The sequence below is a fragment of the Poeciliopsis prolifica genome, unplaced genomic scaffold, assembly GCF_027474105.1.
Source record: "Poeciliopsis prolifica strain line A6 unplaced genomic scaffold, Auburn_PproV2 SCAFFOLD024, whole genome shotgun sequence".
NCBI lineage: Eukaryota > Metazoa > Chordata > Actinopteri > Cyprinodontiformes > Poeciliidae > Poeciliopsis > Poeciliopsis prolifica.
In genome coordinates this window covers 1,633,542-1,646,225 of record NW_026562399.1, presented here as the reverse complement: position 1 = coordinate 1,646,225, position 12,684 = coordinate 1,633,542, and the positions used below count along the sequence as shown (strand labels likewise).

At 38.7% G+C, this 12,684-nt stretch overlaps 2 protein-coding genes across 3 annotated transcripts; both read left to right on the top strand.

Moving 5' to 3' along the window:
• The first annotated feature begins 328 nt into the window (after positions 1–328).
• btg4 (B-cell translocation gene 4) lies at positions 329–2,454 on the top strand. Of its 2 annotated transcripts, none has more exons than XM_055046758.1 (4): positions 329–748; positions 1,314–1,451; positions 1,576–1,837; positions 1,986–2,454. In XM_055046758.1, the coding sequence occupies exons 1-4, from the start codon at positions 576–578 to the stop codon at positions 2,187–2,189; spliced, it is 777 nt and encodes a 258-aa protein (XP_054902733.1). In that variant the 5' UTR covers positions 329–575; the 3' UTR covers positions 2,190–2,454. The 2 variants fall into 2 exon arrangements, with proteins under 2 accessions (XP_054902733.1, XP_054902734.1); XM_055046759.1 differs by having other exon boundaries at positions 1,576–1,766; positions 1,986–2,202.
• A 1,703-nt stretch (positions 2,455–4,157) lies between these two features.
• Positions 4,158–9,014, top strand: LOC129370467 (heterogeneous nuclear ribonucleoprotein A/B-like). Its single transcript, XM_055046476.1, has 9 exons — positions 4,158–4,260; positions 6,078–6,261; positions 6,373–6,541; positions 6,636–6,794; positions 6,925–7,056; positions 7,143–7,245; positions 8,044–8,187; positions 8,600–8,690; positions 8,904–9,014. Exons 2-8 carry the CDS (start codon positions 6,104–6,106, stop codon positions 8,668–8,670), a joined length of 936 nt encoding a protein of 311 aa, XP_054902451.1. The 5' UTR covers positions 4,158–4,260; positions 6,078–6,103; the 3' UTR covers positions 8,671–8,690; positions 8,904–9,014.
• Positions 9,015–12,684: the final 3,670 nt, after the last annotated feature.

Genomic DNA, 12,684 nt, shown 5'->3' with positions numbered 1-12,684 from the left:
TGTATTCTCACTTTTCACTTGTTGAATGTTAATGTTGAAGGTTTATGTGATTTTTTTGGGGCACTTTGGTTTAATTTTATTTATATTTACTAAATAAAGGACATGCTCTTACTGTGAAAGCATGCTTTATTCCAAAAACAATGAGTTTCATTTTAGTCTAAACAGCTGCAACAGTTCAACAGTAAAGTGATGCATTATGTTAGCGCTTTTTGTAGTCATCAAACCGACCAGTTTCAGGTGCGTCTGATTGTCACACAGGTGAGCTGTGTTTTTAATAAACCCTTGGACGTAGTTTTTTTTTGTTGTTTTTTTAGCATTAAGGCTGATATCTCCCTGCTTCAAACTAATTAAGTTTGTTGCAATTTATGTTTTTTAGATTTTGTAGCCCATTCAGAGAGCTTAAAGAAATTTCAGCCGTATATACATTTGCTTGCATCGTCTCTGGTTAATTTTATTTTTCCATTTCTTTAAAAGAAGGCTTATTGTAAAAGTCTTTTTATGATCTGAGTTTGTTTTTTATTATTTGGCTGAATAGCTTCTGTGTTTTACGTTGGAAAGTAAAGGGTGTGTAAGCCATGAAAGAGGAAATTGCTGCCGCTGTGTTTTTTACTACACGGCTGGTAAAAAGATACGGATGCCTGGATAATGACAGCAGGGAGCGTTTTGCAGCAGCCCTCACCTCAGCTCTGTTTGAGAACTACAAGAATCACTGGCACCCTAACGTGCCCACCAAAGGTCAGGCCTACAGGTGAGGCCCCTGGGATCTCATTGCGATACACTTTTGGGCTCAAGGTATATTGAATATATTTTCAGAGTTTTTCCTAGTAAAAACAGCTGGATGTAGGTTACTTTGTTTCTCTCAAAAATGGCTGAACCTAAAAGCTAATTTTATTGCTCTGTCATATAAACTTGGATGTTTTTAAATACCATGTTTACTTTTAAAGCTTTATAAAGGGTCAAAATGAGAACTCTTGGTTTAAAATTGTGTTGTGAACTTGTTTAACTATTCTGCTTGGACCTTCTCTGACACATTCACTAACCTACTGAAGCCCACTGGGCCTTATGGGACCAAGTTCTGATTGTAGTGAGGTGATTATTGGTTAAATTTAGAGGTATGGTGTGAACTAAGTTTTTGTTTGGGTTATGGTAATGTGTAAATGCAGTTACTAACCTGAATTGGAGCCTTAAACGCCTATTGTCCCCTGTCTTATGCAGTTTGTTTCCTCTTTGAACGGAGTGCACTGAAATGAAACCTTCTGCTTCTGTGACAAAGATGTTCTGATTCTAATTTTGTCATTGCAATCTGGTTTCAGGTGTCTTCGTATGAACCATATCCAGCTGCAGGACCCGGTATTGCAGCAGGCCTGTGAGCGGAGCGCAGTGCGCTACGAAGACCTGGGGCTGCCCCAGGAGATCACAGTGTGGGTCGACCCTGGAGAGGTTTCTTGCAGGTCTGTTTACCTGAGAGCCAGAGGTGGCAGTGATAAATGACAATAGAGCTGCAGCTTTAAAGATTGCCAAAATGATGTTTTAGGAACTTTCTCTATCTGCTTTTTTTTTTTTTTTCTTTCAAAGGTACGGTGAACGCAGCTCTCCATTCTGCGTCTCAGTGTTGGACAGCTGTCGGCGCGATGGTAAATTTTCCCGACGCATCCATGACGCTGTGGAGCGAGCAAGCCTGGACATACAGTCAGGAAGTTCTTCTGACGAAGAAGACAAGGATATGGACAAAAGCACAAGTAGCAACAGTAGCCGCAGCCTATCAGGTCCCTGCCCTTCCACAGGCCTCGAGCCTAAAACCATCCCAACTGTCGTCAACCCCAACAGCATTTACCGGGTGTGCCCACATGAAGCCACAGTATTGTCCAAAACTCTTAAATTGTCCTTTTCTTTATTTAACCTCAACATTAAGAGCTTTGCTTATCATTTTAAAAGGGTCTTTCTGAGATATTTTAGACTAACTGTTGTACGTCTCTTGTTTACAGTTGAGCGAGTTTTCTCCAGGAGCTCCGCAGACCTGGCTGAGAGAAAAGAGGAAGGGATTCCCTGGAGAGTCTTTCTCTTCCTCCACTGGATGTCCACCGCCTCAGTTCTTCAACCAGAAAGGCTTTAAATCCAATCGGACCACGTTTACTTTTGCGGGGCCCCGTGTCGACAAGTACCACTGGGTCTCCAAATCTCGATCTTGAAGTTGGCTGTGGCTCTTCACTTAGTACTTGATGTATTACTTTGAAACTTTAAGACTAGACTTTCAGTGTTTGTTGAATCTTTAAATTGGTTTATTTGAATTGGTTTAAATTGATAGTTTAAAATATTGCTGTTTAAGCAGGTTTTTATGAAACTGATTGTGCTATTTTAATGCAATTCTTCTATGTGTTTTTTAACTGAGATTAAATCAAGGGTGAATAAAGGGAGAATGAACTGTCATTAAAAAATAAATTTATTCCTACATCATCTGCCAGTTTTTTTTGTTTTGTTCTTCCCTTTCCAGGCATCTAACAACTTTGTGCCATGACACCATGGCATGGGTGATGGCTGTATAAATGTGAGCTTGAGATTTTGAATTCAAATAAGGTTTTTGACAGTTCAACTAGTATCAATGACCACCTCAAAGCACCAACTGCACTGTGGGAAAATGTCAAACTTCTTCCAGATTTCTACTGAAAACCTTGACTGCACCTTTTAATGTGTGATTGAGCAACACTTGCTTCCTTTGGTGTCTGTTCCAGGTTTTTGCACTGTATATCAGATCATTTACATTGTGTGTATGATGTAAATTATGCAGTTGAGATGTTGCGTCCATATGAAATGCTTCTTTCTGGATTTGATTTTGTTTGCAGATTTGGGAGCTAAGCAGGCAAATTATTCAGAAAACTAAAATTCAGACTTAAACAATTTTCATCTTTGGTAGATGAATAATACAGTTTCAATACAAATCTGAATTAATTTTTGAGATGTTTTGTTTTGAAGACATTTTCTCAATGATCTTCAGAGTACCTGGGTATTCACTTGAAAAATAAACTTAGCGGGAGTCAACACTGATGCTCTTTATAGGAAAGGTCAGAGCAGAGTCTACCTGTTGAAGAGACTGAGGTCCTTTGAAGTGGACGGGGGGCTCCTGGAGGCCCTTTTTGATTCTGTGGAGGCATCAGCTGTCTTCTATAGTGTAGTGTGTGAGAGCAGCAGCTTATCTAAAGCTGAGAGGAAGCAGTTAGTTAAGCTAATGAGGAAGGCCAGTCCTAAGGTGCCCCCCTCAAACCGGTGGGAGCCCCTGCTGGACAGTCCATCCCATGCATGAAGCTATTGCTGAATTGGAGAGCTCCTTCAGTGCTCAAGCCTTTGTGCACAAAACAGTGTAATTACAGATCCCTCCTCCCAGCAATTGGAACTGGAATATTTTATCACAACTAGACCTATGCTCAGAAATGTTCACATCCCTGCTGTTTAGTGTGGAGTCTTTCTCATTTTGATTAACATTCCTGCTGTTATTTGCACATTCCTGTTTGCCTTTCTTTAGTTTTTGTAAATAGTCTTGTTTTATGCACAGGTATACAGGCACATATACATGTTTTAGTTGATTCTACTCAGATGCACTTTTCTTTGAATCAGAGGATGCATTTTAATAGCTGTTTGGTATTGTTTTGTGCTGTAACTTAGCTCTTACGGTAGACTATGTAATTATTCATTCCATTTTCTTCTTTTGATTTTTGCGTGAATTTAGATGCTTCGACTTGTGTGACACTTTGCTGCCGGTACAACCGAATGTTCCAACAATAAATGCTATTTTTGTTTTATTCAACTAAATTTTACAAAAACAAACATACAATTACATATCAAAAATTAATTGAACATTGAACTGTTTCTTTTGTTCAGAAACCCTGTTTAGGAAACTTTGCCACTCACAATATGGCGGAGGTGCTCATGTATAGTGGGCAAAGAAGCTGATGCGGCGGCTACTCTCATATGTATGCGTTGATATAATATCTAAAACAGAAACAGCAGCGTGAAAAGCAATGCTAACAGAGAAAGAACATTCGGCTGGTGACTATGCCTTTTGTCACAGCCTTCACCTTCTCAGCCAATAGAGTAAGAGTTTTGATTACCAAACGCAAGACCTTGTCCAATCACAGACATCGTCTTTCCGCGCTTCCCTACTGCTTGCTCACATCCGGTCGTATATATTTTGCCACGAGTTAGCGGCGAATTTGGAGTGTCCATTTTGAGCTGCGAGTCGGCGAACCCCCGGTTTATTCACGCAAAGTAAGCAGCGGATTCTGTTGTTATTAGCTCACTTAAACCTTAGTGAGGTGGTTCAGTTTTATTTAGGCGTTATTCTGTGAGCGTCTGTTCTGAGAGGAGCGGTTTCTATTTTTGGCGTGTCTTGATGTTAGCATTTAGTTAGCCGAAGGAGCTAATGGTCATGAATGCGATTATTTAAAGCGATGAATGAAACGGTCCCTTCCATGTTTCCGCGCTACTACGCAATACATGCGTATGCTTTAGCTCTTGTTTATTGGTGTATACTCACCGACTATTTATTATTAGTAATTTGATGGACTCCTTGGTGATTAGCTGCAAGTGAGGCCTTCTATCCGTCCCGAGCGGGTACGAGGCAAAGCGCGGTCCGCTCAAACGCTCAACAACATGGAGACTCGCGGCGCTCGTTGTCTTTTTGTTTATATATTGTCGTTTTATGGACCCTCAGTGATGCACACAGCTCTCTTTTTTCATAACTTCCTCATGTTTACTTTTGTGTTGTGCAGTCCTCTGTAGAAATGAATGAATCTTGGCAGTTAAACGATCATAAGGAACGATTCATCTTTCTGCCATACTGCCAAAGGAGGCCTTTCATAGTTGGGATCACTTAAATTATTCATTTCTGTTTGCGAAATTCTAGTTCAATTTGTAAAAAAGCAGAAAGAAGATCTCTATTCATTTTGGAGCTTGGACTTCATATCTGTTTTCAAGTACCAAGAAATGTATTTTAGATTTTATTACTGGAAGTTAGTTTATTAGGAAACTTTCAGGCCCTATTTGACGCGTTCAAGTGATGTGCTTATAAAACTATTCAATCCAAAATCATACAATCATAATTTTAAGATGAGAGTTGGGGTAGGAAAGCAGAATACTTAATCATTTATGGTGATTTTCTATGTTAATTAAAATGGCATATGCTTTTAATTTATCAAAATGTTCCAGTTTTCAGACAGCTGAAGGACAAAAACGGTGATGTTTTTTAGTTTTTAACTGCAGCATGCAGCAATCAATGCTGCAAAAGAGTGAAGTTTTTGGAGGAAATGCCTTAGAACTCTCGGATGCAGTAGACAAAAATAGTGTGATCTATAAAATAGCAGCGTACTTTTAAAAAATCAAATTATTTATAAACAAGGCATTTTATTTGTCCCGGGGAAGAAAATTGTTATAAATACTTACTTTAAATGTATACATAAGTGTAGATTGAACAACATATTTGAACTCATCAAATAACCCACATGAATTGTATACTCCCAGAAAGTGGTGCTTTGTGATTCATTCATAAAAAAATTAAACAGATGTATTATGGCTCATAAATTATTGAGTGTTATGTATGTCAGTGTCATGTTTTTTTTTTTCTTTTTTTTGACAGTTTGTGTGATGTTTGTCAATTTAATTAAAATGCACAAGTAAGGTCAAATATTTTGGAGGGAACTTGATTTGAAGAACTAATTTGCCATATCAGCATTACAGCACTCGTTTTGTTTAATCATATACTCCCTAGAATTAGTATTTATCAGTTGCAGTAACCATGGTTTAATATTTTCTCTAGGAAAAATAAAAGTATTCACATAAGTGCATGAATTGGAAACGTGTTGAAGAGCTCAGTCTTTCTCTAAAAATATAAAGTTGTGCTCCTTTGGGGGCATTTTTTAGAAGGCATAAATATTTGCTCTTTCTTGGCCTTAAATGGGCAAATGTATTAGCTTCTTATCATTTTTCTACTTTGATTTTTTTTTTTTTAATTTTAAGCTATTATGTAAGGTCTGAACATTTCAAGTGATAGTCCTCATACTTTGAATTTTGTGCTTGTGTGTATTCAGTCTCTTGAACAGAAACCAATTTCAGAATGGCAGACGCAGAGAATCTGCTCATGGAGACATCAGAACAGAACGGAGACGAGGACCAGAATGGAGCCGAGCAGGAACTGATGGGAGGCGACGACAGCCAGGACAGCGGCACAGACGGTGGCAAGATCGATGCCAGCAAAGGAGAAGAGGATGCTGGGTAAGAGTTTAAAGACATTCATGCTAACTCTGGTATTAATTGGGATTAAGTGAAGAAGTTTCGTCTTTGTTTAGAAGAGAGACAGAAGTGTTTTGTGTCTTTGGTTTGCAGAAAAATGTTTGTTGGTGGCCTCAGCTGGGACACAAGTAAAAAAGACCTGAAGGATTACTTCAGCAAGTTTGGGGAGGTCTCAGACTGCACCATCAAAATGGACTCCAACACTGGCCGGTCCCGAGGCTTTGGCTTTGTGCTCTTTAAAGACTCTGCCAGTGTGGACAAGGTGAGCCTCATTATATTGTTCTTCCTTAAAATAGCAAGATGCATTCCTGAGATGCTGCCTTAGAGTCACTGATTATGCCTTTTTGTTTCTTTAGGTGCTGGAACAGAAAGAACACAGACTTGACGGACGTCAGATTGACCCTAAAAGGGCGATGGCGATGAAGAAAGAGCCTGCTAAGAAGATCTTTGTTGGGGGATTGAATCCCGAAGCAACCGAAGAGGCTATCAGGGAATACTTTGGCGCTTTTGGAGAGGTTGGTGTCCAGTTGAATAGTAGAGAAAGCTGTAAAGTTGGTTGCATATATTTTCTAGCAAACCTTTTTATGTAAATTGAAGTTGCACTTGGAAGTTTGCATCATTTATAAGGCGATGTTCTCCTTCTAGATTGAGACCATAGAGTTGCCCATCGACCCTAAATCCAAGAAAAGGAGGGGCTTCATTTTCATCACATATAAAGATGAAGCCAGCGTCAAGAAGTGTCTGGAGAAGAAATACCACACCATCGAAGGTGGCAGGGTGCGTATGCTCTTTCATTCCTCTTTCTTTGCCTTCTCAAACCTGGATGGCGTCAGGTCAAGATGCAGATTTCATTTCCTCCACAGTGTGAGCTGAAGATCGCCCAGCCAAAGGAGGTGTACCAGCAGCAGCAGTACGGGACGGGACGTGGAGGAGGATACGGAGGTCGGGGAGGAAGGGGCCGTGGAGGTAAACGACAGAGCTGCTGTTTCAGATGCATTAAAGCAGTGCTTTTCAAATGGGTGCCACCGGGGGGCAATATAGGGCCCTCACAGTTGGAGGGAAGATAAGAAAACTTTTTTTATTAATTTAAAGGTTATTCCTGATGCTCATTTTCAAATTGGCTATAAAAGTAATCAAGCTACTTTGTTCCTCAAGCGAGTGTAGCCAGAAAGAAATATAAATTTTTAATGAAAAAGGGCAAAGGAACTTACTCTGCTGCAAACACCATAAGAACTGTGGGGATGATGTAAAACTTGATGTGATTAGTATGAAGTATTGCATATTTTTTTATAATAAAGTGGGGATTTTAATAAAAAATTGTATTATCTGGTAATATACATATTATCTGAAAACTTTCTGCCATAGAACTCATGACCATCTAGAATCAGAAGGTGTGAAACAGCAGTTATATTAAATAAATGTAATAATGATTCACTAGTCAGTATAAAGACATTCTAAAGGTGGATGTTTCTGTACAAATTTTGATTTGAAAGGGGATCCTCAGCCAGACGTTAATGCGCTTTGAGATTCCATGGCATGGAAAAGTTTGGGAACGCCTGCATCAGAGGATCACTTGTTTCTCTCGTTATTTCATTACTTTTAGGTTTTAGTCCTAGTTGCTCTTGTTTCTCAGTTATTGTGAGTTCTAGTGATTGTCCAAAGTGAAGCACATCATTGCATACCAGTCTTCTTTAGGGGGTTTCAGGCCAGAGAGGCTTCCCTTCGCCTTGTATTTGATCTGAACAAGATCAACTGTTGTCTCAGGTCAGAGCCAGAGTTGGAACCAGGGCTACGGAAACTACTACCCGGGATATGGCAGTCAAGGCTATGGCTATGGTGGATACAGTGGTTACGGCAATTACGACTACTCTTCTGGTTACTATGGATACGGCGCCGGATATGACTACAGTAAGTGAGAAGTCGATGAACTTGTTTCACCAGTCTTGAGATGTTTTTGGTAATTTCTGTGGGTTTGAGAGTATTTTATATCTAATGACTTGATGGTTCCAGTAGCAGGTGAAGTGTCCAAGTCTTTGGAAATATCAAAATGATCAAAAAACACTTAAAAAGATGCAGTGATTTTCATTTCAGCCACATTTGGAATTGTTTTCTTCACCACTTGGTGTGATTTTTTTTTTTTTTTTTTTTTTTTATTTTGCCATCCTGTCTTTTCTACCAATTGGTCTCAGTTTGGTTTGCAGTGATTGAATGGTGACCATTTGAAGATAGTCATTCGTCCATGTCCTTTGTTTATATTTAGGAGACAGTGAAGAAACTTCCTGCCAAAGTGTCTGACTTTCCTGTTTTGTCTCCATGACAGACCAGGGGAATGCCAGCTACGGTAAAACCCCGAGGCGGGGGGCACACCAGACCAGCTACAAGCCGTACTGATGATTACTTGGTGGTGGAAGGTATGCTGACTGTCACACACAAACATATGTTACATAAGTAGAGTTCTTTAGAATCTAAATGACAGCGGCTCAACCCAAACAGTAGGCTCAGACGAACAGGATTTGCTGTCTTATTGACTTTTATTTGATTATTCTGTGTTTATCTGGTAATGAGTAATGCTTTTGCACTTTATTCAAATTCAAGTTTAACTTAAACTTTTTGTGTTCCTTAAGACTCCAGTGATCCAGTAACACCGACGGCAGGACGGACACACTGGGTTCACTAAGACCTCTTTTATGACAGAAGACCATTTGTACAGAAAACATCTGAAATGTAACTTTTCCATTTTTAAAACATCTGTTTTTTTTTTTTTTTTTTTTTTTTTTTTTGGTTTTTTTTTTTTTTTTTTTTTTTTTGTAATTTTTTTACTTTTTGGTACCTGTTTTGATTCTAATGTATTGTAAGGGTTGTATTTTACATGTGTGCTGGCTTTACAGTATAAAATCATTGCGCTGTAAAGGAGCTTTTTTTGACAAATAAAACCAGTTTTCAGTAATTTTTTTCTTTTTGTTCTGACGCTTGCAGGTTTGTTGAATCAAAATGGGGTTTAAATTGAGTTTTTTTTTTTTTTTTTTTTTTTATTTGGAGGGCTTGTGAAGTTTGTCTGAGTACGTGAAAACCATTTGAGTGAGGCTGACGTGTGAAGGCCTACAGCTGTGTAGGACATAATGTGGGTGTTTCTGTTTAGAGTATTTAAGTACCGCTGATTTTAGATTGTCCCCCTGTTTTTGTTTTTTCTTCTTTTTTCGGACAGATTTAATCTTGCCAGTGTAGTCTTCTCAGCCAGTGTCTCTGGCCTTTATTAGTAATAAACATTCACATTTGGTAAAATCTCTGTTCTATTTTGTTGTTTTAATGTTACTGTTAAATATAACTGGCTTAAGTTTGAATTTCTGGAGTCCAGCTCTACAAAGCACCAATTTACAAGTATTTTAAAAACCTGAAGGATCCAAAATGTCCAGTGGTGTATAAATTGGTGTATTTCTGCAGTTTACTTCTGTTTGTGGCTTACAACTTATAGGAACTCCAAATTCAGTATCCTGAAAATAACTAGTTTTACTATAGATGTCGCCACCTGGTGGACACTTGACAATCACAAGGAAAATCACAAAAGGTCATGCTAAGAAGTTGGCTGTGGAAAATTAGTGCTTTTCAAAAGTATTGAATATGGGGAATATACAGGTGCTGGTCATAACATTTGAACATCGTGAAAAAGTGCATAAATCAGTAATTCCATTCAAAAAGTGAAACTTGTATTTATTTATTACAATAGAGTGGTATATTTAAATTGTTTTTTTTGGGGGGGAGGGGTTATTACTGAAGAATGAAAATTCAGTATCTCAGAAAATTAGAATATTCTGTAAGTTAATATTGAAAAGCCCTGCTGCCATACCAGACTAATCGGCTAAAAATACCTGCAAAGGTTTCTAAATTGTCTCCCAATACAGCTCTGTAGGCAACACAATCACAGGGATGACTGCTGACTTGACAAGTATCCAAAAGATGACCTTTGACACCTTGCACAAAAGGTCATTGCTGAAGAAGCTGTCTGTGCACAGAGCTCTGTCCAGGCACAAGAGAGGTGAGGGATAGAAAAAAAAAATAGTGGGCAAGTAATCCTGAGAATCGTGAAACCAAACCCATTCGAAAATATGAGCACCAGCTCCAGACCACCAAAAAGTGGACTGGAGCTGGTGCTTCAAGAACCACCAGGGACATCAGTGATGTGTGGTCAGGGGAGGCAAGAGAGGCAGAGCCTCAAAAATATTTTATATTGCTACTTTCACTTTGGGATTTGTACTAGATTTTTCATTTAAGCTAAATGAAAAAGTTTTTTTTTCCATTTAGCTTAACCAATTCTGATTTTTTTTTTCTTCAAAATTCTGAATTTTTGCATTCTCCCATTCAAATGCTCGCAGCGAGCTGAGCCTCACCTGGGATTGATCAACCATGATAATGCAAATTGAGCAAAAAGCCATTTGATTTTGCGCATGTCTGTATTACATCAGGCTCTTTAAACCTATCAAACACTGGTAGGTTTTGTGCGACTGCTTGAACAGAAATGCACTCCACACTTTTCAGTTTTTTTTAATGACAAAAATGAGAAAATAAAAAGACAATGTAGTTTCCTTCCCCATACAATAATGTGCTTCTATCCAAATAAAGTATGTCACAGATTGTACCGGGAAAAATCTTGTGCAGATGAACGTCCACTTACGGCCACCAGATGTCAGTGTTTTAATCTCTAGTAGATTGAAATGTGTTCAAATATGAACGTTTTCCCCCCTGAAACTGAGGGTGTTAAGGCTGCGAGGTGAAGCCAGTGTGTCTTAGTAGGAAAACAGTCAAATACAAACTACTGACTTCAGGTGATGCATTTAATAAAAGGTTAATGGCTATCTCCTGTAGTCTCAGCACTTAAGTCAAGTGCCTAATCTAATACCCTTAAACATAGACTTTCTCTTTAACTAGACAGTGCTGATGTTAGGAATAACCAAACATTAGTCTTCAGGTGTTTTTCAAACCTCAAAACTACAAATTCACCAACAAGTCTTGAACCCTGACTATAGTGTTGCTTAAATTTCTGCTATTACAGGTAATATTGCAACTCTAAACCTTCCAGGTTGTCTACATGTGAAGCGACAGTCAGACGCACTCAAACACACCTTCTGTCTCTCTGCTTCTGTTTTTGGTGAGGAGGCACCATGAGGGGTCTGCTTTCCCCCTTCATTGTCTGTCTTTCTGTCAGTTTCCATCTTCTTCCTGGAGATGACGGTGTACCGCCTGATCCTCAGGTCTTTCAAGACAACATCCTGGTTTTCTTGTGAACTAGAAGGAGACTGTCTCAGAGCTGAAAACTGCTGTCCTGTTCTTCCGTCCTCCAGCAGTCCTTCGCGGGCCAACCGGGCTGCGGTCAGGAAAGAGTCTGTCTGGCTTTGTGTTGATGGAGAAGGCCTCGGTTTGATCAATGTCAAGCTATAGCCGTTTGGATCTCCGCTGCACTCCATCTTGCAGATGCTGTTCAGGGTCAAGTCCTGGGCTGCTGAGGTCCAACAAATGCTGCTGAGACAAAGAAGAAATGTACAGCTCAGCAGGTGATGCTTATACTTTTTCCTAGCAGAGCAAACCTTTGTTCACTCTCAGTGAACAAAGGTTTTATTTTTGATTAAAATTGGAATTTAATAATCTAACTTTCATCTCACGTAGAAATAAATATTTTCTCAAAACATCTCCATAAGTTTTTCCACCCAGTGAAATTTCCTCTGGGTCATCTTTTTTCTGGCTGTTTTGTCACTTCAATGCATTTTATCAACAATTTTGCACTTCTAAAATACTTTCCAATTTTTTCACATTTTGAATGCATGTTTTGTGTGATCTAATGAAAAATATTGTTGTCAATCTTCATTTTTTCTGTGTTTCTGGACAAATTTTCCCCCTTCAAAAACTACGTTTCTTATAGTGCTGTAATCTGCTGTTACTTTTTCCAACATTTGCAGCTATGCTTTAATTTTATTTTCTGTTTTTGTTCAGAAAAACTCTCTATTTCATTGTGTTTAGCAACATTTTCTAAAGTTTTTGTGCCCCAATTATTTAAGATTTAGGCTGTAGGTTAACTTCTCTTCACTTGCAGGAGACAATTTTTCTCTGTTTTTTGACTATAGTAAAAGTTTAAACAGGGACTTGATGGTTTTAAAAGGATTAAAAAATGACTGCAAACTAACAGGTTCGATCCATAATAGAACTAACTAATAGAACTTTTCGGGATAAAGTGATGCTCAGGGTTTATTTAGTGTCGGTATTTGCCTCCACACAGACAAAAACTCCCTTCTAAGTTTTTGTCTTAGAAGGGAAATGTTGCAACTCTTTTCTGCATGAAGTTTGTCCTCAATGTTTCTCTATTTAAAAAACTCTCTCAGATAGATAGCTGTTCAACATATTCAGCTATGCTCAGTT